General features: G+C 60.1%; 2 protein-coding genes and 1 pseudogene across 2 annotated transcripts, besides 13 other annotated features; all 3 read left to right on the top strand.

Annotated features, from left to right (window-relative positions):
• Positions 1–1,881: part of a sequence feature (areas not merged during assembly with more than two copies in the genome that could not be assigned to a particular haplotype) that runs on past the window's edge.
• Positions 1–2,639: part of a mobile genetic element that runs on past the window's edge.
• Positions 1,882–2,716: a sequence feature (heterozygous, non-Esmeraldo-like haplotype).
• Positions 2,382–2,613: a mobile genetic element.
• Positions 2,665–4,371: a mobile genetic element.
• Positions 2,717–7,039: a sequence feature (areas not merged during assembly with more than two copies in the genome that could not be assigned to a particular haplotype).
• Tc00.1047053510629.160 (mucin TcMUCII, putative) lies at positions 5,634–6,287 on the top strand (the record flags this gene model as incomplete). Its single annotated transcript, XM_816228.1, has 1 exon — positions 5,634–6,287. One exon carries the CDS (start codon positions 5,634–5,636, stop codon positions 6,285–6,287), a length of 654 nt encoding a protein of 217 aa, XP_821321.1.
• Positions 6,702–6,721: a microsatellite.
• On the top strand, positions 6,811–7,905 carry Tc00.1047053510629.150 (mucin-associated surface protein (MASP), putative; the record flags this gene model as incomplete). The annotated part of the gene is made up of 1 exon (XM_816227.1): positions 6,811–7,905. One exon carries the CDS (start codon positions 6,811–6,813, stop codon positions 7,903–7,905), a length of 1,095 nt encoding a protein of 364 aa, XP_821320.1.
• Positions 7,040–7,522: a sequence feature (areas merged during assembly that could not be assigned to a particular haplotype. This can correspond to areas where the two haplotypes were merged or to regions with more than two copies in the genome that were merged during assembly.).
• Positions 7,099–7,270: a microsatellite.
• Positions 7,523–21,691: part of a sequence feature (areas not merged during assembly with more than two copies in the genome that could not be assigned to a particular haplotype) that runs on past the window's edge.
• Positions 8,157–8,177: a sequence feature (AT_rich).
• Positions 10,985–11,004: a microsatellite.
• Tc00.1047053510629.120 lies at positions 11,180–21,604 on the top strand (annotated as a pseudogene).
• Positions 16,094–16,141: a microsatellite.

The raw sequence follows: 21,691 nt of genomic DNA, 5'->3' as shown, positions 1-21,691 counted from the left end.
TACAACCTTTTGCTGCACGCACGAACAGCCGATCAACGGGGAGAGCTGCGCGGTCTTTTTGATGGCAATATTAGATGTGGCGCCATCGACCCGACTGCAGTACGCAAGGTTGCTGCGGTCCATGTTGGAAATGAATCGAACCCCGCTGGATATGGCGGCTTTGAGGTTACAAAAAAGTTGCGGTGCGATCGGAGACGCAGCAGGCTCGCCCCCTGACAAAGGAAGGGATGCATCAAGTAATCCGCAGCCGGACCGATTGGAAGGAACGTGTTGTCTTACGACTTGCGTGGATAACGGCGAGTTGTTTGTTTGAGATTGCGGTCTTGACTCCCAAAAATTTTAAACTGAAGGCGGACGGGGCCTTAATTTTGGACTGGTCCGTCGCGCCGGAGACGGCGAGAGCGGATCCCCACCGCGCCTCGAGGTCCGTCGTGATACGAGGGCAGGATGCGTTAGACACTATAAAGCTATGCAGGACACTTCAAGAAAACGAAAAGCCCACGAACCTGACGACTGCCCAAGTCGAACGAGCTTTGGCTCCTTGGGATGCCACGGCGCATTCCATAAAACGGGGTGCGTTGAGGCACGCTGCTCCAATCGTGGAGACATACAATTTGAATCCACACGTGATCTCGCAGTTGGCGAAGCACGTCGACCCGTTCGACCTTCCCAGAATACTGTTCGATATTTATGGAATTACACCACACTGCTGACCCAGGTGTTGTCGCTGGTCAAATTGGTGTGAAGGGAGAAACGGCGGAAGGTCAAGAACCCTGGCTGAGAGCGGAGGTGCGTTTTTCCCATGATTTTTAATCACAATCATGCCGCTACAATAACGAGACGCGCGACAAGGACGCGTCTGGCCGCTCCACAAGATGAACACGCTATCCCGTTACAGCAGGTCAACGTGCCCGTATTGAATCTAGAGTGGATCAAGAGCCGGTTGAGCCCGGCTACCCTGGAGAGGCTCATGCAAGTTTGGGGACTCGTCGGGCGGTCCCCTCTCCCTCCGTCTTCCTCCGGTAAAGCGCGTGAAGGCTCACGGAGGATTCCGGCGGCCGACGCGCGATTGTTGAAGGAAGCGGGAATTATCGAGGACGCTTCGTCTACAACAACAGGCGGATGGATAATGCCTTTCTCAGTTGTGGAGGAGAAAACCACCGCTTACGACGACGATGGATCGCGTGGCCACGCGACAAGAACAGAGACGACCCTTACGAGGCTAATGTTCCTCTTTTACACATTTCCCATTATTTGCCGCCTGTGATGACTGAGGCCGCTTTCTGCCTGGACTTAAAGGCATCCTTTTTCAAGTCTCTTTACCGCGGGAGACTCGGCATCTCTTTCGATGCCGCGTGGAGGACGGCACGCTGGTGGAGCTCACACGGCTCCCAATGGGATACAGGGCCAGCCCAGAAATTCTCCAGATTATTATTACCTCGACAATTGCGGTGGTGAAGACGGTGGTTCACCGCCTCTGGGCTGCACCTCCATTGGTGCGTGTCGGCGTTTGGATCGATGATATACGCATTGCAGGGGTCGAAAAGCGATGTGACATTGTGGGAGGCCCAAGTGCTTCGTAATGCGGACAGCCGTCACGCTAGGATGGGGGAGGATCGCGAATTGGGCGCTACGCATTAAATCTTTCTAGGGGTGCGGTTTGATCACACTCATCAGGCGGTATCCCTGAGTGACAAGTTTGTCCGGTCTGTACGCAACATGCCGGTGCTCAATTCTTTGACCATCGCGGAAATGGAGGTTGTGGCGTCACGCTTTTTGTACGCGGCGGCCATTTTGTGCACGTGTTTGTGCGACTGCTACTTTTTCATCAGGGCAGTGCGACGGCGATTGTCCGAACTTGACCTGGGGATTGTGCTGGAGACATCGTCGGCGAACCTTCCGCTGGCAGCGGTTGGTTTGGACGAGAGATTGCGGCACATGATCGAGAATATAATCGTAGGCGAAACATCAAGCCCACGGAGAAGGCATCGGCCGCCATCATCACGGATGCGTCGCTCCATGGATGGGGAGCCGTTTTCATTCCAGACTCCGGCGACGTTAAAATTGCCGGAGGGAAATGGGAGAGGAAGTCTTTTCTTATCATGCAGGCCGAGGCGCGAGCGGTACGCTTAGCCTTATCGGCCTTTTCCGCCATCTTGCCATCCACCATGGACGTTTGGGTGGACAACACTTCGCTGCAAGGAGCGGCGAATAAAGGCAGCCCAAAATCACACGCCTTGATTTGGGAGCTGCAACAGATATATGGGTTTTTGGGCTCTCGCCGAATACAGGCATTCTTTGCCTACGTGCGGTCCGCAGAAAACCCCGCAGACGGCCTGTCACGCGGTCGTGTTTTACGCTTCAGGACTTGGCGAAGGGGAGCGGCGGTGTCGTTTGGCTGGAGGACCCCCAAAGTGTGCCAATTCGTAAGTAATAAATATTTCAGATCCTATCTGAGTTCAAAAGGCCACGTGGGCGGTCAACGGAATATATATATATATTATCAGAAGAAAACACTGAGGCAATTAACCGCCTCTTCGATACCCTCCTTTTTCCTTTCTTGTTTGATTTCCTGAGATAATTTCAGGATCCGGCCAGTGGCACAGAAGACTAGCCTGGATTGAATGAGTTCAGCACTGTGGAGTATGCGCGCCCTGGAGGCAGCGCCTCCACACGACACCCTCGTCGCCATCGCTCGTAGTCTTGATTGATTTTTCGACTGCGTTCGACACTGTTGGCCATGGGAAATTGTTTGGAATGCTCGACGGACTTCCGCGCCTTGGCCTCGAACCAAACGCTGGCTGCATAACTACCTGCGGGGCCGCTATGTTATGGCATGCGCTCGTGAACATCACTCCCGGAAACAACTCGCCTCAGCTGGAGCACCGCAAGGCAGCGTCCTGCCACCCCAACTCTCCCTCTACTGTGGATGATCTGCTGCGCCGCCTGGAGGACATGTATTCTGCCTCCGCACTCATGTACGCTGACGACCTCGCAATTGTTGCCTCAGGTGCGGGCACCCATGCCTGTGCTGCGGCAATGCGACTTGCCCTTTCCCTTGTATCGACATGGACTGCCGAGCACAACCACAAAATCAACGTCGGTAAGAGTGAAGCCACTCTATTCCACACCTCTTCAGACACACACGGTCCGACGAGGACATGGCCAATCTCCATCTTGGCAATGGGAACCTACGCATTCAGTCATTCCCAGTGCGCTTTCCGGGCACAACGATGGATCAACTTCTTAACTTTGGTACGCACGCTTCCACCGCTGCAAAGCGGACCATGCCACTCCGTTACCAATTGCGTCTGATCGCACAGATAGGAGCGCCCCATCACACCATGCGGTCCTTTTTGTTTGGATACTTTCATAGCGTGTCACTGTATTGTGGCGATGCAATTGTCCCATGCCTTGTCCCCACCTACCTCCATAATATGGAAGTACGGTATCGCAAAGGTTGTAAAACATCCCTTGGCATTAACGCGCCAACGAAAGATGCATCGGTATACTTGAAGGCTAATCCTCTCCCGCTCCGGAAGACACTCTGGCCTTTTGCGCTCACACAATACGAACGCTATATACGACTCCATGATTACGAGGATTTGCGTTCTCTTATCTACTCGGAATCCATGCCTCCGTCCATGCATAATAAAGCGGCGACATCAATCCCGCTCCCGAGAGATGCTGTTTTTAATGGATCGCGCCGCGTATGTAACATTATTGGGATGCCCCACAACCACAATCGTGCTCCTCTTGCCCAAGATCGAATTATTCCCTGGGACACTGTGCGTTGCGATAAAGCGAGATTTTAACAGCCACTTTTTGTCCAAAGACGCCTCTGACGATGTTACGCGCACGGCTTTTGACTCTATTTACTCCTTTATATGGGATTATGATTTTGAATTATGGACGGAAGGTTCTTCGTCTCCCGCTGGACTCGCATCCGGATTCGCTGCACTATTATACGGCCCCACAAGGATAAATGGTCTCCCTGTGGAGGTCCATCGTGCAGCAGCTGGCAGGCTCGCATGCTCGTAGGGAGCAGAGTGCCTTGCCATTAAAAATGGCTTTAGACGTCTCATACCTCCTCCTCTGGAAACATCCCAATCGCCCACACGAATGCTGGTGGCTACGGACTCCCTGTCGGCAATTGAGGCACTCCGCGTTGCCCCATTGGCCGTGCGAGACTGCGTTACTGAAGGAATTTGGATTACGCCACTTTTCTTGGTGAAGCGAGGCCACTCTGTAGAATGTGTGTTCTCTCCGTCGCGCTGCGGTGCGCCATGCAATGAGGCCGCTGAGAAAGAAGCCGCGGTTGCAAGTTCCCTCCCGCAATGGGGTGTACCAATCTGGCACGTGGATTTCCTTGCCGCCGTCAAGAGGTTATGCTGGAAGGAAGTCCAGGAGGAAGAGGAAGGCGCACAACACCACTACCGGCGATCGTCGGTATAGCGAAAACTCCATTGCTTGTGTCCGGCCAAATGTTGTGCCACGACCCGCAACTCCGCGCACAACTGCGATGCGACTCCTGCCCACTCTTCGGTAGAATGGCGCACGCCCTGCAGATTACAGGCGGCCCTTTATGTCGGTAGCGCCTTCCCTCCCTCACCGAGGAGATCGGCCCGCTCCTGCCTCCGGAACCTCCACCTCGCGTGAGAACCGCAAATCTTTGTTGACCAACGAGCGCCGGATTGACGTTCTCCTGCCCAGTCTGCAGCGGCGTCTTCTCCTTCGTCCACAATATGAGGGCGTTTGCCCGACGTGCCCATCCTGGCGTTCCGATGGTCGAACAACGCCTCGCATGCGGACTCCGCAATGGCGCCACCGTCTTCCGAACAGGCGCCTCGCGCTCAGGTCTCCACCGAAAGTGCCAAGCATGCCAGCAGACCAAACATGCAGGAAGCACAACCGCGGGTACTCAATATGGAACAGGCTCTTCCGACACCGCTGCATCACAGACGCCATGGGCTGCTGATTCCCCGACGGACCACGGGAAACTGTGCCTCATCCACTGTCGGAATGCCGTCGTTGGGAATAGGGACCGCGACTGTTTGTGACTGCCCCAGCCCGCACGACGGCCCGTTTGCGACGGAATACTTGCCATTTTGTACGGACGGCCCTTGCGCTGCTCACTCGTTGCTGTAGTAGCATACAACTAAAACAAGATAAAAGGTTTCTTTGTGATGAATATTGGCTGCGCTTCTCGTGGGCCAACAATCCACGTGGTGTGCGGGGATCATCCCCTTTTTACTGTTACTTTGCTTTTGTGTTGCTGTGTGCGCTGTACCTATTCCTCTTGTGTGTGTGCGTACCCTCCGTGAGGGGTGCCGACACGACGGACCGCTCTCGCCGTATGTGCATGCGGTGGAGCCTTGTGTGCCGCTCTTGTTTGCTTCTCCCTCTTCCATCTGTGTGTTGGTGTTGCGGCAGGGCTGTGTGTGTGTGCCTGCTGCCGTGGATTGGAGTGTGTGTCGTGCGTGGTGTGCGGCGTACGGTGCATGCCTGGCTGCTGCCCTCTCCTCATGTGGTGTGCCCTCTGTGTGTGTCTGCCGCACCTCTTGTCTCCCTGTTGCTCTCCACGTCCCTCACTGTGCAGATCAGCTCCACACCACTGAACGACCACACTCACGATGATGACGTGCCGTCTGCTGTGCGCCCTGTTGGTGCTTGCCCTGTGCTGCTGCCCGTCCGTGTGTGCGACAACTGTTGATGAGGATCAGGATGTTGCAGGTTCAGAAACCCTTGCGCCAATGGCAACAGTCGAGACGGAACAGGCATCAGGGACGCCCGACAATCTGAAGGGAGGAAGCCAGAAATATGCGGGTCAGACGTCCAATCCGACGAGTGATAAGGAACAGACACTAGAATCTCACAGCGCGCCACAGACACACGATGGTGCGCCCGTTACTGCGGTGGGACAAATTACAACCAATCCGGAGCAGCCACCTACTGGGGGCACTGAGTCGGCAAACAAAGCGAAAGAGAGGCCCCTTAGTTTGGAAGTGACAGGTAAAGCCGATGCGCAGCAGCCAACAAGTGCGACTGCTGCAATGAAGGTATCAGATAGCGATGCCCCTGCGCCAACCACTACAACGACTACCACAACAACCACCGCGCCAGAGGCACTACTTAACACGGCGATGAATACAGAGGCGCCAACCACGACGACCACCCGCGCACCGTCACGTCTTCGCGAAATTGACGGCAGCCTCAGCAGCTCTGCGTGGGTGTGTGCCTCGCTGCTGCTCGCCGTATCCGCGCTGGCGTGCACCGCTGTGGGCTGAAGAGGTGCATGCGGGCTGTGCGTGCCAGCACTCAACAGCGGGGATTTATGTGTGCGTCTACTGTGGTCCGATGTATAAAGTAAGAGCAATTATGATGATTGTGTTTTTGCTTCCTTTGCTTCCGCTGCCCTGCTGTGTGCTCCGTGCTGTGCGCCACATCCGTCACGTTGAACGCATCCCAAACATACGCATACGCACGACACGCACACAACTGTTTGCGTGGACACACTGTTGAGGATAGAGGCGTGCGCGCTGGAGCCATACTGTGCAGCTCCTTTTTGTGTATGTTTTTACTGTTTTACTTTATTGCTGCCTGTTTACTTTTGTTTTTCCTTGTTTTCTGTGCTTTTCTTTACTTGCAGCGCATTGTGTCTTTTTTCACTTTCATTGGTTCAATATTTCTCATGAAATGCGTGCTGCTGCTGCTGCTGCTGTATTTTACTGTGCCGTGCCTTTTGTTGCTTTCACTCTGCGTTGACGGGAGTTAGTTTGTGCTGAAGGCTGCACGCAAGTGACAGGAGTGATGGCGATGATGATGACTGGCCGTGTGCTGCTGGTGTGTGCCCTCTGCGTGCTGTGGTGCGTTGCTAGCGGTGTTTATGCGAGGGACGTTGACACCAACGCACTGGGTGGCTGCATGGCGTCGGGAGTGTTGGGTGAGAATGGATCCCACATGCCTGACGGATGTAATAAAACTGCGATTACGGTGCCTTTGCGGTCAGTACTGCCCATTACTGCCGTTGAAGCCTCGAATGGAAGAGATGATGCTCTTGCAACAACGAACAATTCGAATTCAAGTGGGACTTTCAACGCTGGTGCTTCTCCTGGTGGTGGTTCTTCTACTGGCTCTGTTGGTGGACCTGCTGCTGGTGGTGCTGGCGCTGCCGGAGCTTCTGGTTCTGGTTCTTCTGGTGCTGGAGGAGACAGTTCTGGCTCTGCTGGTGCTGTTCCAGGGGCTCCTGCTGGTACAGGGGCTTCTGCTGGCGGTCAAGGCACCGACAGCGTTCCTCCTGCTGCTGCTCCTGCTGGAGGTCCAGGGGCTTCTGTTGGTGCAGGAGGTTCTGGTGCTGGAGGCGGTGGGGGCAGTTCTGTTTCTGGAGGAAGCGGTGGAACTCCTACTGGCGGTCATGTCACCGGTGGCATTTCTTCTGGTTCATCTGAAGGTCTTTCAGATCCTTCTGTTGCTACTGTTGTTGATCCTCCTGCCGGCAGCAGTGATGGTACAGCGGGATCCTCAGGAAGTAATCAATCTAACACGACGGGAGAATCTCAAACAGGAGATCAGACGCCTGCTGCAGAGGCTAACAACTCCTCGCTACCCGAAGGACTGGCAGGGACGACATCCGGCACTGGACACACACGACAAGAGGAAGAAGAGGAAGAAGATCATGAAAAGCAGCAGCAAAGTGATGAAGCACAAGTCCAACAACACCAACAGCATGAACACCCCGCGGAAATTGGCGAAGAATCCGCGAAAGATAAAAACGCCCTTCGTACAAATGCCACCGCAAATACAGGCGACAGTGACGGCAGCACCGCGGTCTCCCACACCACCTCCCCTCTTTTGCTTCTTCTTGTTGTTGCGTGTGCGGCTGCTGCTGCGGTGGTGGCCGCGTGAGAGTGAGGGAGAGAGAGCCGTGCACCGCCCGCACACACACTCGTCCTTCACTCTGTGTGTGTGTGTGTCCCCTTGCATGGACTCTCGCCCTCACCTCACCCCACGAGGCACACAAAATAATGTGCCCATTGTATATATGCATGCACACCCATGCAGGCCCGTTGGTGCTCTCTTTTGCACGACACGCACCGCTGCCGTCCTGCCTGGCCGCATGGGCGGAGCACCGTAACTGTTTCTGTTTTTTTGTTTTGTAAATTTAATTTTTTTAATTTGCTTTTTTTAATTTGCTTCTTCTATGAGCGTTTATATATTTTACTAAACCATTCTTTTTCTTTTTGCTTTTGGGGCAATCACTGTGGACGCTTTTTTCTTTTCTACTCTTCCCTCTTTTAATTGTTTGTTGCTGCACTCTTCCTGCGAGGGGTGCCGTGTGTTTCCCGCCCAGCTGCTCCACTCGCACACCCACCGACACGCTCATGACGACGGCCCTGTGCGCCTCGCCTGCTGCACGCATGAGGAGGGGCCGCGACGAACGGCGCGCTGAGGGAGCCGTGACGTGTGGGCGTGCGACGAGGGCCTGTGGGGCGGCGCACACATTTCTTTCCCTCTTGTTTTGTTTTTAGCGGTCAGGGCTGGCAGACACCCGCAGCGCCACACACACAGCCACACCCTGCTGCCGTGTTTTTCTTTTCTTTTCTCTGGTTGGGCGTGTGCTGCCACCGTGCGTGATTATGGGGGTTGTGCCGTACCGCATGTATCGCTGCCATCCAGCTGTGCCTCTTGCTGTGCTGATGTGCCTCCCTGCGCTCATCTTTTCTTCTGCTCCTCCAGCACACATAAGTATTTGCACAGTGCACTGCATGAATGCTCTTTCTATTTTGCTGGAGGCCGGCTGACGCGGCTGCACGATGCCCGCCATACGTGAAGGTGCTGCCTGCTCTTGGGGTCATTCTTTTATCCTCTTTGTTTTTGCCCTGCCGGGTGCGTGCGTTGCTCGGTGTGTGCTGGTGCGTGACGGACGGTGCCACGATGGCCTCCTCTGGCGATAACAGTCGCTGTGCTCTCGACACACATCCACACACTCTTCCCTGTCTCTCTGCGGGGGTGATTGCGGCAGGGCGTTGCTGCGAGCGTGACGGGGACCACGGCGGCGTCACCCCTCGAGAAGGTCCCACGCTCTGTTGGTTGTGGAGCGGTGAGGCGGTTTGCCTGCAGCTTGACTGACAGAACCGCACAGTCGTTTCATTGCAGTCACTCCATCGGCATCACCCACTGCGGTGGTGTCCGCAGGAGCCGCAGCCCCGATGAGGATGGCCCCGTAGTTGTCTGGCAACTCGGAACTTCCAGCCCTTCGCCCTTCAGGATTGCCCTTGCTGCTCGACTGGCGCAGCACCGACCTGACACCGCTTTTCTGCAGGAGTGCAGGCAGCAGGGCGCCCCAGCGACGCGGCGCGTTGGCTGCGGTGACTTCCAACAGACCTGCAGTGGGCGTGCCGGTGGCGTGGCCCTCTTGGTGCGCCACAATTTGTTGTGCGAGTGCCTGCTGCTTGTGGCACCAACTGCGTGGAGACCACTGCCTTCCGCGTGTGCTCACCGGCCAGCCCCAGCATGTACGTGGTGAACCTCTGCGGCCTTTTTCTGGAAATTGCTCACGCTGGTCACTTTGCGACCACCATTTGTCGTCTTGGTCCTGCAGCGCCTATTGCGGGCTACCTGAATTCGCACCATGAGCTGCGGAACGGTCGCTCACGATCCACGACGGCAGGAGAGAACCTCGCCGCCACCTCAAGCGGCATGGAGTGTGAGCTGTCCGACGATCCGGCACAGCCAGCGCGGATCAGCGGCCGCAGCGTCTCGTTTCCCGACGTGACTGCGCAACGCGTACTGCGTGTCTCCCACTGGACATCCACCCCTTTGCATGGACTCGGACTACCATCTGCCATCCCACACTGCGGGGACGGAGGACGGCCTCCCGCGCCCGGCAGGCATGCTGCCGCGACGGAAACATGCCGTCGTTGTTCTGCGTGAAGCCGACTGGAATGCTTCCACCTCGGTGTGCGCAACGCCTCTGGCCACTGTGACCACATGGTTGGATATGCACCGTGCGAGCGGCAAGGCGCACCATCCCGCGCGGCAGCCGTGACAGCCACTGATGAACCTGGACGGTCAGAGTGGAGCAGGCCGAGTGTGTTGCAGCGGCAGCATGGGACGCGCACACAGCCTCACCGGGAGGCAGCCTGCCTCCAGCTGAAGATGTCCGCAAACGGGAGTACCGCAATCATGCCCTCTGCCGTAACTTCTCCATGCTGCTTGTGGTCCGTGCGAAGGGGCTTGGTGCCCTCTCGAGCCCAGGTCTGTGATGCCGCAAGGCATGGAGGCACCGCGTCCCTGCCCTCTGGGATCGGCCGTGCCGCAGTACTGTTGGGACCGCGTTTGTGCTCTGTCTTGGCAGCAGGAAAATTTGCTTGTCCGTCACACTGTCCGAGTCGCACGCGCTGCGATCCCCAGTGCTGTCCGCACACTTTGTGCTTGCGTGTCCCCTGGTGACTGTGATATGGATGGGTCCTTCACGCCGTATGCGCTTGAATTCACCATCCGTCACTGTTTGCCTTGCTTGGCCCCTGGCCGCGGCGGCGCACTGAATGTGTTTCTGTGCCATCTTGCACCCGCTGCCCGCTCCTCGCACAGAACGATGATCAATACCTCCCTCGCTGACGGCGGTCTGCGAATTTCCCGGGAAACGGGGACACCACTCCCATCTGCAAACACGGGAAGGACACATGCCGCACGGAGAGAGTTGCCGGCCAATCCCGCTGCTCTCTGTCCTGCTAGGGGAGAGCGAAGGACTGGTCCACCGCCGCCTGTCAGCACTGCTGGCACACCACCGATGCCAGTCTGTATCCACGCCACGACGCGCGGTGGCTGTATGGGGCTGTGTGGGTGGTGGGAAGGTGATGGTGTCACTGAATTTATTGCGTCTGCGCGGCTTTGTGTCGGCGGCTGTACTGTGATGGAGATTGTGTATGACCGGATGTTTTTGCGTGCCACTGTGTTTGGTTAATGTTGTTCTTTCTGCCTTTTATTATTATTATTATTATTTTTTTTGAGCGTGCAGTTCGAGATACTTTGGCTTTGCCAGCACAACTATCTTTTCAAGGTGTTAGGGATTAATTGCAGTATTAGGTTTGGTAGTACTGGGATATCGATCTGGCGGAATCGTGTCACTGGATTCGCCATCTGTAGGAAAGGATTTGATAGACAGGAGGAATGGTCGACGGGGCGAGTGCGACACAACGCGACAGCCCTGCTGATACGTGTCTGAGTCGGTGGATGCGGTCTTCGGTGGATGCGTGTCCGCGCAGCCGGCAACGTGTGCGGCGCAGGGCCATTTTGGCTGTGCGTGCGGCGCTGCTTGTGGCGTTGGTGCTGGCTGCTGCTGCTGCGTGGATGCCCGCGGTGCATGCGGTGGTGTTGCGACTGCGGGGCGGCACGGTGGACAGAGCCATCACGGTTGGCCGCGCCGTGGACACGGTGCTGATGGACGGCGTGTGCATCACGAACGGCGTGGCTGTGGTGTTCGACGTGCCGGCGATGCTTCCCGGCGCGCTGCGCATCGAATTGAGGAACTGCGTGTGCGACGGCGGTGCGCAGATCTACGTGCGGGGCTACAGCGGCGAGCCGGCGAGTGACCGGAGCCTGGAGGTGAGCGTGAGCGGGCTGTCCGGGAGCTACTGCTCGCTTGTGTTTGTGCACAACCTGCCGGCACACACGAACGTGACGGTCCGTGACTCGACGATTGTGACGGCGGGGCCGATGCGCTACTCGCAGCTGAGCGGGCTGACGGATGCGGTGGCGTCGCCGTTTGTGCTGCACGCGACGTCGCTGTTGCAGTCGCAGCTGCGTGTGAGCAGCACTGTGCTGAGGTCATTGCAGGCGGGCGGGTCTGCGGTGTACGTTGGCGGCGGCGTGGACCTGCTGTCGAGCGCGGTGGTGCTTGACGGCGTGTCGCTGGAGGCGTTGGGCGGTCCGACCGCGTCCGCGATGCATGTGGCGTCCTCGTCGATTCTCAGTCTGCGGAGCCACTCGGTGTTCTCCGTGACGAACGTGTCGGTTGTGAGCAGCGGCGGCGGCTTTGTGCTTGGAGAGCGCCTCGCGGTGTTTGATTTGGTGCTGCGCTTCGTGGGCGTCGAGGGGTCTGTCGCGTCGTCGCTGGTGCGCTGCGACGGTGGGACGATCGGTGACGGCGGGTGGCTGGACCTGCACGACGTGTGGGCGGTGGGCGAGGCGTCGTCTGTGGCGTCGCTGTCGGATGTGATGCTGAGCGGCGGTACCGTGTCTATTGTGCGCTGCGCTGCCACTGGCGCGACGCTTGTCTCCGGGCCGGCGATCACGAGCGGCGCTGTGTCGGTGCAGTGCAACCGTGCCGGCGGCCGGGTGCTGCAGAGCAGCGGCGACTACCTCATGGCCGGCCTGCCCTCTGTGAGCGTGGTGCCGTGCGACGGCTGTGCGGCTGCGCTGGCGTGCTTCGATGCGCTGACGGCGTCGTTCTCCGACTGCGTGTGCAGCTGCCGTGCTGGCGGTGTGGGCGAGGCGTGCCTGCCGTTCGACGTGCCGTCTGCGAGGGCCGGTGGCGGTGGTGGCGGTGCGCAGGGCTGCGTGAGTGGCGTGACGCTGACGGAGTCGGTGACGGTTGGCGGCGGGCGTGCGACGGCGTGCTTCGACTCGGTGTTGTTCAGCGGACCGATCACTGTGGCGGTGGACCTGCGTTCGATGGACGCGTTCGCTGACGCGTTGAACGTGACGCTGCGCCACTGCGTGCTCGTGGGCGGCGCGCAGCTGCGGATCGGCGGCCTCAGCGAGAGCACGGCGCGCCTGATGCCGCACGCTCTTCTCAACATGACGAATGTGACGTCGGTGGAGGGCACGATTGTGCTGCATGGCGCGATGCCGCTGCACTCGAGTGTGCTGCTGGCGAACTCAACGCTGCGCGCGACGGTTGGCGGGTCGCAGTACGTGCCGACGACCCGTGGCCACGAGAGATTCCGGTACGTCCCCGCGCTTGTCCTGGACGGCGTCCGGCTTCTGTCGACGTGTTTTGTCATGACGCGGTCGACGCTGGTGTGTGGCGGGGGCTCGTGCGCTGCGATCCTCGTGGAGCGCGGCCTCGTCGTGAACCTGTCCAGCGTCTTCTACATGGACAACTGCGTTATTAGGTCGCGGACGCACGTGATTTACGCTATTGCGTCGGACCTGCGTGTTGTTAGCGGCTCCGTGTTCTCCATACAGAACAGCTCGTGGATTTTACCGAGCACCGAATACGGCGAAGGCGCGTGTGTGTTCAAGGACGTTGTTGTGGATGGTGGCAGCGTGCTGCAGATTGTGTCCAGCACTTTCCGTCTCGGCTTCGCCATGCTGATGGCAGCCACGCTGACCGTGACCGGCGGCAGCTGGCTGGTGCACCGCAACAACGAGTTCCGCACCGCCTACGTTGTGTACGTGGCCGCCCACCACGGCATGGTGTTCCGCGATCGGAGTGTGTGGTCGATACTTGACAACAACCTCACCTATGGCTCGTACTCGACCATCGCAAATATGACAAACAACTGGTCACCACCATCCGACACGCGCCCGACCACCTACGGTATGTGCAACGAGGCAAGGGGCTCACCTGTGACGAATTACCAAGACGACCTCAATATTTGGACGCCCGTGACGGTGCTGGACTGTGGTGCGTGCACGGTGGACGCCGTGTGCTTTGCAGCGAGGACGAGCAGCATCAGCGGCTGTGAGTGCGTGTGCGCTGCTGGCGGCTACGGTGACACGTGTCTGCCGGCTGCGATTCCGGACGGCCTTGGACCGCTCCCGCTCCCCGACGCGAAGGACACGGAGGTCCGCTGCGTGCACGGTGGCAGCATCCGCTCCGTGGACTATCCTGATCCCGGTGTGCGTGGTCTGTGCCTTGTCAACGTGACCTTCACCGCCGCGATTGTGCTGGACCTGTCGTATTTTGAAGCTCCACAGCAGACACTCAACATCACGCTGCTGCAGTGCGTCCTCATGGGCCTGTTGATCAGGGGGAGTGGTGTGCGTGTGCACGTGAGCGTGACATCCTCGACACTGGATTTTGGTGCATTGGATTTTAGAGGTGATTTTGGCGTGAGCTCCGAGATACTGGTGGTGGGCAGTACGCTTGTGACGACGTCGGGCCACGCCATTTCCTTTGTGAAGTTTATTCTCAGTGCGAATATGACGCTGCTGCTACTCGACAACTACATTGAGGCGAATAGGTACGCAGTCTATTTCTTCAATGGTGTTGTTGTTAATGGTGGCGGGATCATTGTGAAAGGAAATACGCTGAGCACAACGAAGGACGATGACGGTGTGGAATCATCTGTTTGCGTTAATGGTGTTGATGTGAAGAACGGCGGCCACTTTGACGTGGAGAACAACACGATGAGCTCGGTCAATGGCGTTATTTTTTGGGGATACTACCGTGAGCTCCGCGGGGCTGCTGCGAGTGGCGGACTGCACCTTTGGCGGGAGTGAAGTTTTTGATTCCGCGCTGTTGCATTTGTCTGGCTCGGTGACCCTCGAGGGAGGTGCGCAGTGGCGTGTGGAGGGCAACAGCGTGGGTGAAGCCTCAGTATTAACTATTCCGTATCCCCAGTACAAAATTCAGCTGTCGGGCAGCGGCACCACCGTGGCGCTTGCACACAACCGTCAGGTGGACAATAGTTATCCCTTTGCTGATCTTTCTCCGCTAGACACGATTGTTGAGCTACCCGCGCGGTTTGTGGTTGGGTGCAACCTGAAGGGCGATGAGGAGGTGTCGTATGACGGTGTGTTTCCGGATGAGGTGGAGGTGTTCAGGTGCGGCACATGCAACGACGACGCGGCGTGCTACATGCCCGGGACGGAGTCGGTGGACCGCGGCTCGTGCTCGTGCAGCTGCAAGGACGGATGGCATGGCGCGTCGTGTCTTCCCTTCGAGGTGCCCGACACGGTTGTACCGCCCGTGGTGGAGAGAGCCGTCGACGGCGACACGAGCTGCGTGGTGGACCAGACGCTGACGGACCTCGCGCTGAAGATGTGGAAGACGCACCACTGCTACGTGGGTGTGATATTCAGCGGCGTGGGTGCCGTGCTGACGTTCTCCCTCAACAGTATGCCGCTGCATCTCCCCATCAACATCACGCTCACTGGGTGCACATTTCGTAGTGGTGCCGCGCTGCAGTTTGTTGGGGGTGCGGCGGCGGTTGAGTCATCTGGCGTCCTGATCCGCGTGAGCCGGACGGTGATGCGTTCCTCCACCGTTGCTTTTATACGTGCCCTCCCGCAGCACTGCGACATCGCCGTCACGGAGGTTGACGCGGCGCAGTTCTCCTCGTCCGAACTGCCGGACACTAGGATGAACACGTTGAGCGTATTGTTGCTGAAGGACGCCGTGCTGAGTGCGTCCTCGCTGTTGGTCAGCAACGTCAGGGCGCATGCGACGAAGCGTGATGCGTTCGTTGTGTACTCGACCGGGACGCTGACGCTGGTGGGCGGCAGCTCGCTGTACGCGCGGTACTGCAGCTTTGATGGATACACACATATGTTCTACTTGTACAGTCTCAGTGTCCGCAATCACTCTATTTTTGCGCTTCTCAACAATACGATGGTCTCTGGGGCAAGCCTGCTGTATCAACAGCAGGGATTCAACGTGTCGGATCACAGCGTGGTGCGCGTGGTGGGGAACAGCGGCTCCGTGCGCTACGCCATCTTTAACGATGACTTGTGGACTGTTCAGCGGTCAAGCTGGCTGGATTGGCGCGACAACGACGTGGAGGTGGGTGCGATGTTCTACGGCACTGTGTCCGCTTTTGTGAGCATTGACGGCAGCAGTGTGGTGACGCTGACAGGCTGCAAGATGGGCTCGACGGGGTTGTCGGTGTCCCTTTTATCTCGGGCTGACGCCGGCTACCGGTTCGTTGCTGGGTGTCTGACGGTCGCGGGACGGGAGGTGACGACGGCGGCCGAACTGGCGCTGAACGGCATCACCAACGTGACGACGGTTGCAGTGTGCGGGGAGTGCACGAAGGAGGGCGACTGCTTCGCTCCGCTGACGACGGCGGTCATTGACTGCAAGTGCCAGTGCGCTGCTGGAGGGCACGGCGATGTGTGTCTCCCGGCGCCTGTGCCTGCTGGCCCGCCGCCGCCACCGCCGCCGCCACCGCCACCGCCACCACCGCCGCCGGTTGGTGAGTGCATCAGCGACATGGTGTACCCCGAGGTTGCGCAGGCAGTGGGCGGCGGTCTGTCGTGGCTGTGCTACCGCAACGTGACGTTCAGCGGGGGCGGCATGAGCCTGACGGTGCTGGTTGGGGCGATGATGGGCGACGTGGCGAATGTCACGTTCGATGGATGCACGTGGAGGGACGGCGCCGTGCTGTTGCTGTTGGGCAACGCGTACGCCGCTGTTGGGTCGCTGAACATCGTCGTCACCGGCAACATATTTATTGACGCGCTGCTCAGCCCGGAGGGTGTGTTTCCACCGCACACAAACATCACGATCAGCGGGAACAGTTTTGCGGTCACGAGGCTGTTCCATTGGTTGGGTTTGGAACTTGACTGCCCGTCGTGTGTTGTGATGAATGGACTGGCGATCAGCAACGACTCCGCGGTGGTGCTGAGTGGCAATGTGTTTCAGAGCGTGACGACATCGTCAAGCGCCGTTTACGTTGTCGGATCTCCGCTGAGGGTTTTATGGAAATCCCTGTTTGCGGTGCTGGGCAACACGTTTCATATGGGCGGCGGTGACAGTACGCTGATAAATATTGAAGGGTCTGGCCAATTTTCATCGCTGAAGGTGCTGAACAACTCTGCTGTGGTGATCCGAGGCAACGTTGTGACGAGGCCGGTGAAGTACTTTTTGTTAGTAATTTTGGCGTTACGTGTGGAGTCTCGGTCAGCGGTTGTGTTTCAGGGCAACGACATGCAGAGAAGCTCGGCTGTATTTTTTTCAAGCTACTCTTCCTACATCTACTACAACTCCTGGCTGCAGCTGAGCGGCAACCTCTGCCGTGAATCCCCATCGGCAGCTTTTCTCTTTCTGAACCCCACGGTGAATCTCCGCGACTCCGCGGTGTCTGTGTCCGGCAACCGATTCATGTCCAGCACGGGCACGCCGACAGTTCTGCGGATATCCACGGTGCCTCGCGATCTCACAAACGGAGCGATTGTGGCCGCGTGCAACACCGTGAACGGCGAGGAGGTAGGGAAATACAGCATACCGTCCGTGTGCAACGCCACCATCCTGACCTGCAGCGACCCATGCACTCTCGTGGCGTCGTGCTTCCCTGCGTACACGACGACGGCCTCGAGTGATGGCTGCGCCTGCAGGTGCGCTGAGGGCGGCCACGGCGATGCGTGCCTGCCCGTTACTGTCCCCGAGCCACCGAGCACTGATGGCGCCGATTTGTGCGTGCGGGACGTGCGTGTGGGTTTGGAGGTGAACGTCAGTTTCGGGACGCCGGTGGCGTGCTACGTTGGCGTGACCTTTGCGGCGGACGTCTTGGTGGACGTGGCGTCGATGTCGGGGAGCATGCGCAACGTGACGCTGGCGAACTGCACGTTTGTGGATGGAGCGAGCCTGTACGTTGTTGGGTGGCGGTCCGACCCGCCTGCTGGCGAGCGCGTCGATGTGTTGATCAGCGGGCTTGAGTCGCGCTCCGGCGGCGGCGTGCTGGTGGCGAACCGATTTCCGCCGGGCTCGCGCGTCACTGTGGTGGACTCGGTGCTGATTGCGGAGGCGCGTGTTGCGTACCGCGGCGCCTACGACCTTGGCGACGCCTCCGCGTGCCTCGTGGTGCACAGCGTGAATCTGACGGGGAGCGTGTTGACCATTGCGCGCACGCACGTGGCGGCGGTGTTCCGCGACGCTGTTGGCGTGTTGTTTGTTGGCGGCGTGGCGCTGTCGTCGCGCGGTGCGCTGTACGTGGACGGGCTGTCGGTGCAGACGGCGCTGGGGCTGTGCGTGTCGGTGGAGGGCGGTGTTGCTGTCAGTGGCGGCTCCGTGGTGGCGTTTGTTGACAGCGACTTCCTGCTGTGCAAGCACGCGGTGTCTGTGCGTGGGGCTGTGAGCGTGTCGGGCGCCGCTGTGGTGCTTGTGCGGAACGAATTCTTGTCGACGGAGGACTACGCGGTGGCGTTCTATTCGAGGGTGAGGCTGGCCGGCGGGTCGATGCTGCTGGCGAAGGGCAACGTGCACGACGGCGTCTCGAGGGAGATGCTCTACGCCGCTGGCGCCGTGACCGCTGCTGGGAGCACGCTGAGTTTCGTGCGCAACCGAGCACTGCTGCCGCGGATGCTGTCGCTGAGCCTGTCGCTTGCGGCTGGGGCGCATGTGAGGGTGGCGTGCAACGACGCTGGTGACCGTGTCCTGTCGACGGCGGAGGAGTACGCAGCGGCTGGTTTTGGCGACGCTGGGAGCATCGACGTTGCTGGGTGCGACGCCTGCGACAGGGACACGCACTGCTACGCGCCCGGGACGGCGTCGGCCAGCATGAGGAACGGTGTGTGCGTGTGCGCGTGCGGCAGCGGTGGGTACGGCGAGGCGTGCGTGCCTGTGGGAGCTCCCGCGCTGCCGCCCGCTGTGGGCACTGCGCCGAGTGTGTTTGTCCGCGAGGGCGTGACGGTGCGGTCGGTGTTCGTTGTGCCTGCCGGCGCGAGCGAGGTGACGCTGCGCCACGTTGTGCTGGACGGCGTGAGTCCGGTGCTCTACGTGCCGTGGATGGCGCGAGACGGCGTGCGGATCGTTGTGCAGAACGTGTCGCTGCTGAACGGTGCCGTGCTGTACGTGATGGGCGGTGGAGCGTTGCGCGGTGCGGTGGCGGCGGGGAGCGACGAGGGCGGGCCGGTGGAGCTGTCGGTGTGCGATGTGGAGGCGCTGAACGGTGCGCTTGTGCTGAGCGGCACGTTCCCCGCGGGGTCCGTGCTGACGGTGACGGACTCCCTGCTGGTTGCCGCGAGGCCGACGCCGCTTGTATATCTTCCCGGCTCGCGGTCCTCGCCGTACGCACCGGTGCTGGTGCTGTCGGGCCTGCGGCTTGTGCGGTCCGTGCTGGTTGTGTCCGGCGTGGCCCTCGTGACCGTGGTGACAGGTGGGCGGACGGTGGTGGTGGACGGCGCCGTGTTGGAGCTTGTCGGTGGCGGTGTCGCGCTGGACGCGGCTGTGTTCGGTGGCGAATATGCGTTGTACGCGAGTGCGCGCGTGGTTGCGTCGGGGGGCGCTGTGCTGCGCGTGTCGGGGAGCCAGGTGTACGCCGCGCATGGATTGGTGTTCGGCAGCGGGGTGGAGGCCAACACTTCTGCCGTCGTAGTGAACGAAAACGCCGGTGTGCTGACCGATGGCGCGCTGCTGGTGCTGCGGGGGTCGGCGTCGTTCGTGTCCGGGTCGTGGCTGTCGGTGCGCGGCAACAGCATTTGCGGCAGGCTTCTGTCTGTGCCGTCGTACCCGCGCAGTGCGGAGCTTGTGCAGAGCACGCTGACGCTCCATGGGAACGCCGGCAGTGGGCCCGTCGTGATGGACGGCACCGTTGCGCTTGGGGGCGCTGGCCGAAAGTTCGTCGTGGGGTGCCTGACGCTCAACGGGCAGGCGCTGCGGCCGATGGACTACAGGTCCGCCGGCATCATCGGGGAATTCCGCCCCGTGGCGTGTGGCGTGTGCGACGCCGACGTGCGCTGCTTTACTGCTGCGACGAGGACGATGTCGGGGTCGTGTCGCTGCCGCTGTGCTGAGGGCGGGTACGGGCGCGACTGCCTTCCGGTGTACCTGCCGCACGTGGACGGGTGCAACCGCACGCTCTATAGGCCGCCGCTGAGCCACACAGCGACGCTGACGGAGACGCGCAGCCTGACGCTGACAACAAAACCGAGCCAGAGCACCGAGCGCTACAGTCCGACGCAGTACGGGCCGACGGAGACCCCGCAGGGGACGGAGACGGTGGCGTTGCTGCCCACGCGGACCCCGACGGCGTCGGTGAGCAGCACGCTGTGGTGGAGCGAGGTGGCGTGCCCGACGCTTGCCGTGACGACGACGGCGGCTGGTGGGAGCCTGACGCAGAACGACATCCGCGGCGGTGGGAGCGCCGTCCCGACGCGGCTGATGGTGGCGCTGCCGCCGCCGTTTCGGTGGGCACGCGACCCGCAGCCCAGCACGCACCTGAGCTTCGTGCCGGTGTCGACGGCGCAGCCGAGCGGCTTCGGTGGTCCGTGGGGAGCGATGCTGCGCAAAGCGACGTGGGTGCGCAACGCGACGAATCCGTCCACCGTCCTGGAGCTGGCTGTGCCCGTGCACCGCGGTTACTTCATTGCTGCCGACGAGACGCTAGTCATTCGCTGCGACGCTGCGGCGGTGTCCGGCGGCTGCAAGGGTGTGCTGCTTGGGTCCTTCACGATCAGGTCTGACACGCTGCCCGCCGCAGCCAACGCCCTCTCGGCGATCACCGGTGTCGTTGCGGGTGCGACGGCTGTTGCCGTGGTGGTGACGGGCGGGCTGGGCTCCATCCTGGAGATGCAGGCGCTCGGCGTGTTTGCGAGGATGTCATGCGCCTCGACGCAGGAGCGTGCGAGCACCGTTGCGCTGCCGTACTTCCTGTCGGTGTTCGCTGCCCTTGACCCGCTGTGGATGGTGGCGGGCAACGCGCTGCTCGCCGCTGTGTTCGGGTGCGTGCACTGCGGTGTGACGGCGGCCTTCCAGCGGTGGCGCGGCGTGGACGCGGCGAGTGCGTGGGCTGCGATGCGCTTCCCGAGCCTGACGTACGTCGTGGCGCACGCGATGCATCTCGGCATCTTCTTCGGCTCCGTGCTTGCACTGGCGATGCCCGGCGCCCGCGTGCAGCACCGCGTGATCGGTGTCGTCGGCGTACTGTACGGTGTGGCGTTCCCTGCTGGCGTGTGCTATTTGATTGCCCGCCACGTGGGCGCGAGCTTCACGAGGTACTGGCAGTTTTCGAGGAAGCCGCTGCACGAGCGCCTGCTGTACCCCGTCGGGTATTGGCACCCCGCGGCGCAGCGGCGGATGTACGGCGGCATGCTGACGAACATGAGGGGCAGCCGCGTGTACTGGTGCGTGTTCCAGCTTTCGGTGCTGTGTGTGGTGTGCCTGATTGCGGCTGTGCACCCGCCCGTGGGAGGCTGCCACGTCCAGTACTTCTGCATGGCGGCTGTGCTGCTTGCGGGCGCGGGCGTGGTTGCCTTCACGAACATGATGCGCTCGGCCTTCCTGACGGTGATGCACACTGCGGGCTTTGTGCTTCTTGCGGCGCTGTGCGTGGTCAGTGCGGCCAACCACTTTACGCCGAGCGACGGCGGTGCGAGGGCGTACGCGGCTATCGTGCTGCTGCTGACCACTGTGCTGCTTGTGGTCACTGTGTACAGTGCCGTTGTGTGGTACGCGGAGGACCGCCACTGGCAGGAGCTGCGCGAGCCGCGGCGTGGCGGGCTGGAAGCGCTGCTGCGCGATGGCGGGGAGAGCGACGAAGAGACGCAGAAGCCCCACGAAATGACGTCATCGTCGTACGCCTCAGGCACCACCGTTGCGTCGTACCGACCACCCGCACCGCCGCAGCCCATGGCTGGTGACACCCGCTCAGACGCCATGGGCCTGCTCGAGTGTGCATCGAGTGCGAGAGGCAAAATTGATCACGCCCTCCTGTGACGTGCAACACGTGGAACTGACAGGTGTGCGGTGTTGGTTGATGGGGGGAGGGTGCGGAGCCACGGATGTGCTGCGCCCCACAGCCAG

The sequence above is a fragment of the Trypanosoma cruzi genome, genomic scaffold (assembly GCF_000209065.1).
Source record: "Trypanosoma cruzi strain CL Brener 1047053516801 genomic scaffold, whole genome shotgun sequence".
Lineage (NCBI taxonomy): Eukaryota > Euglenozoa > Kinetoplastea > Trypanosomatida > Trypanosomatidae > Trypanosoma > Trypanosoma cruzi.
Note: the sequence above shows the minus strand (reverse complement) of the source record. Positions and strands in the feature narration are given on the sequence as shown.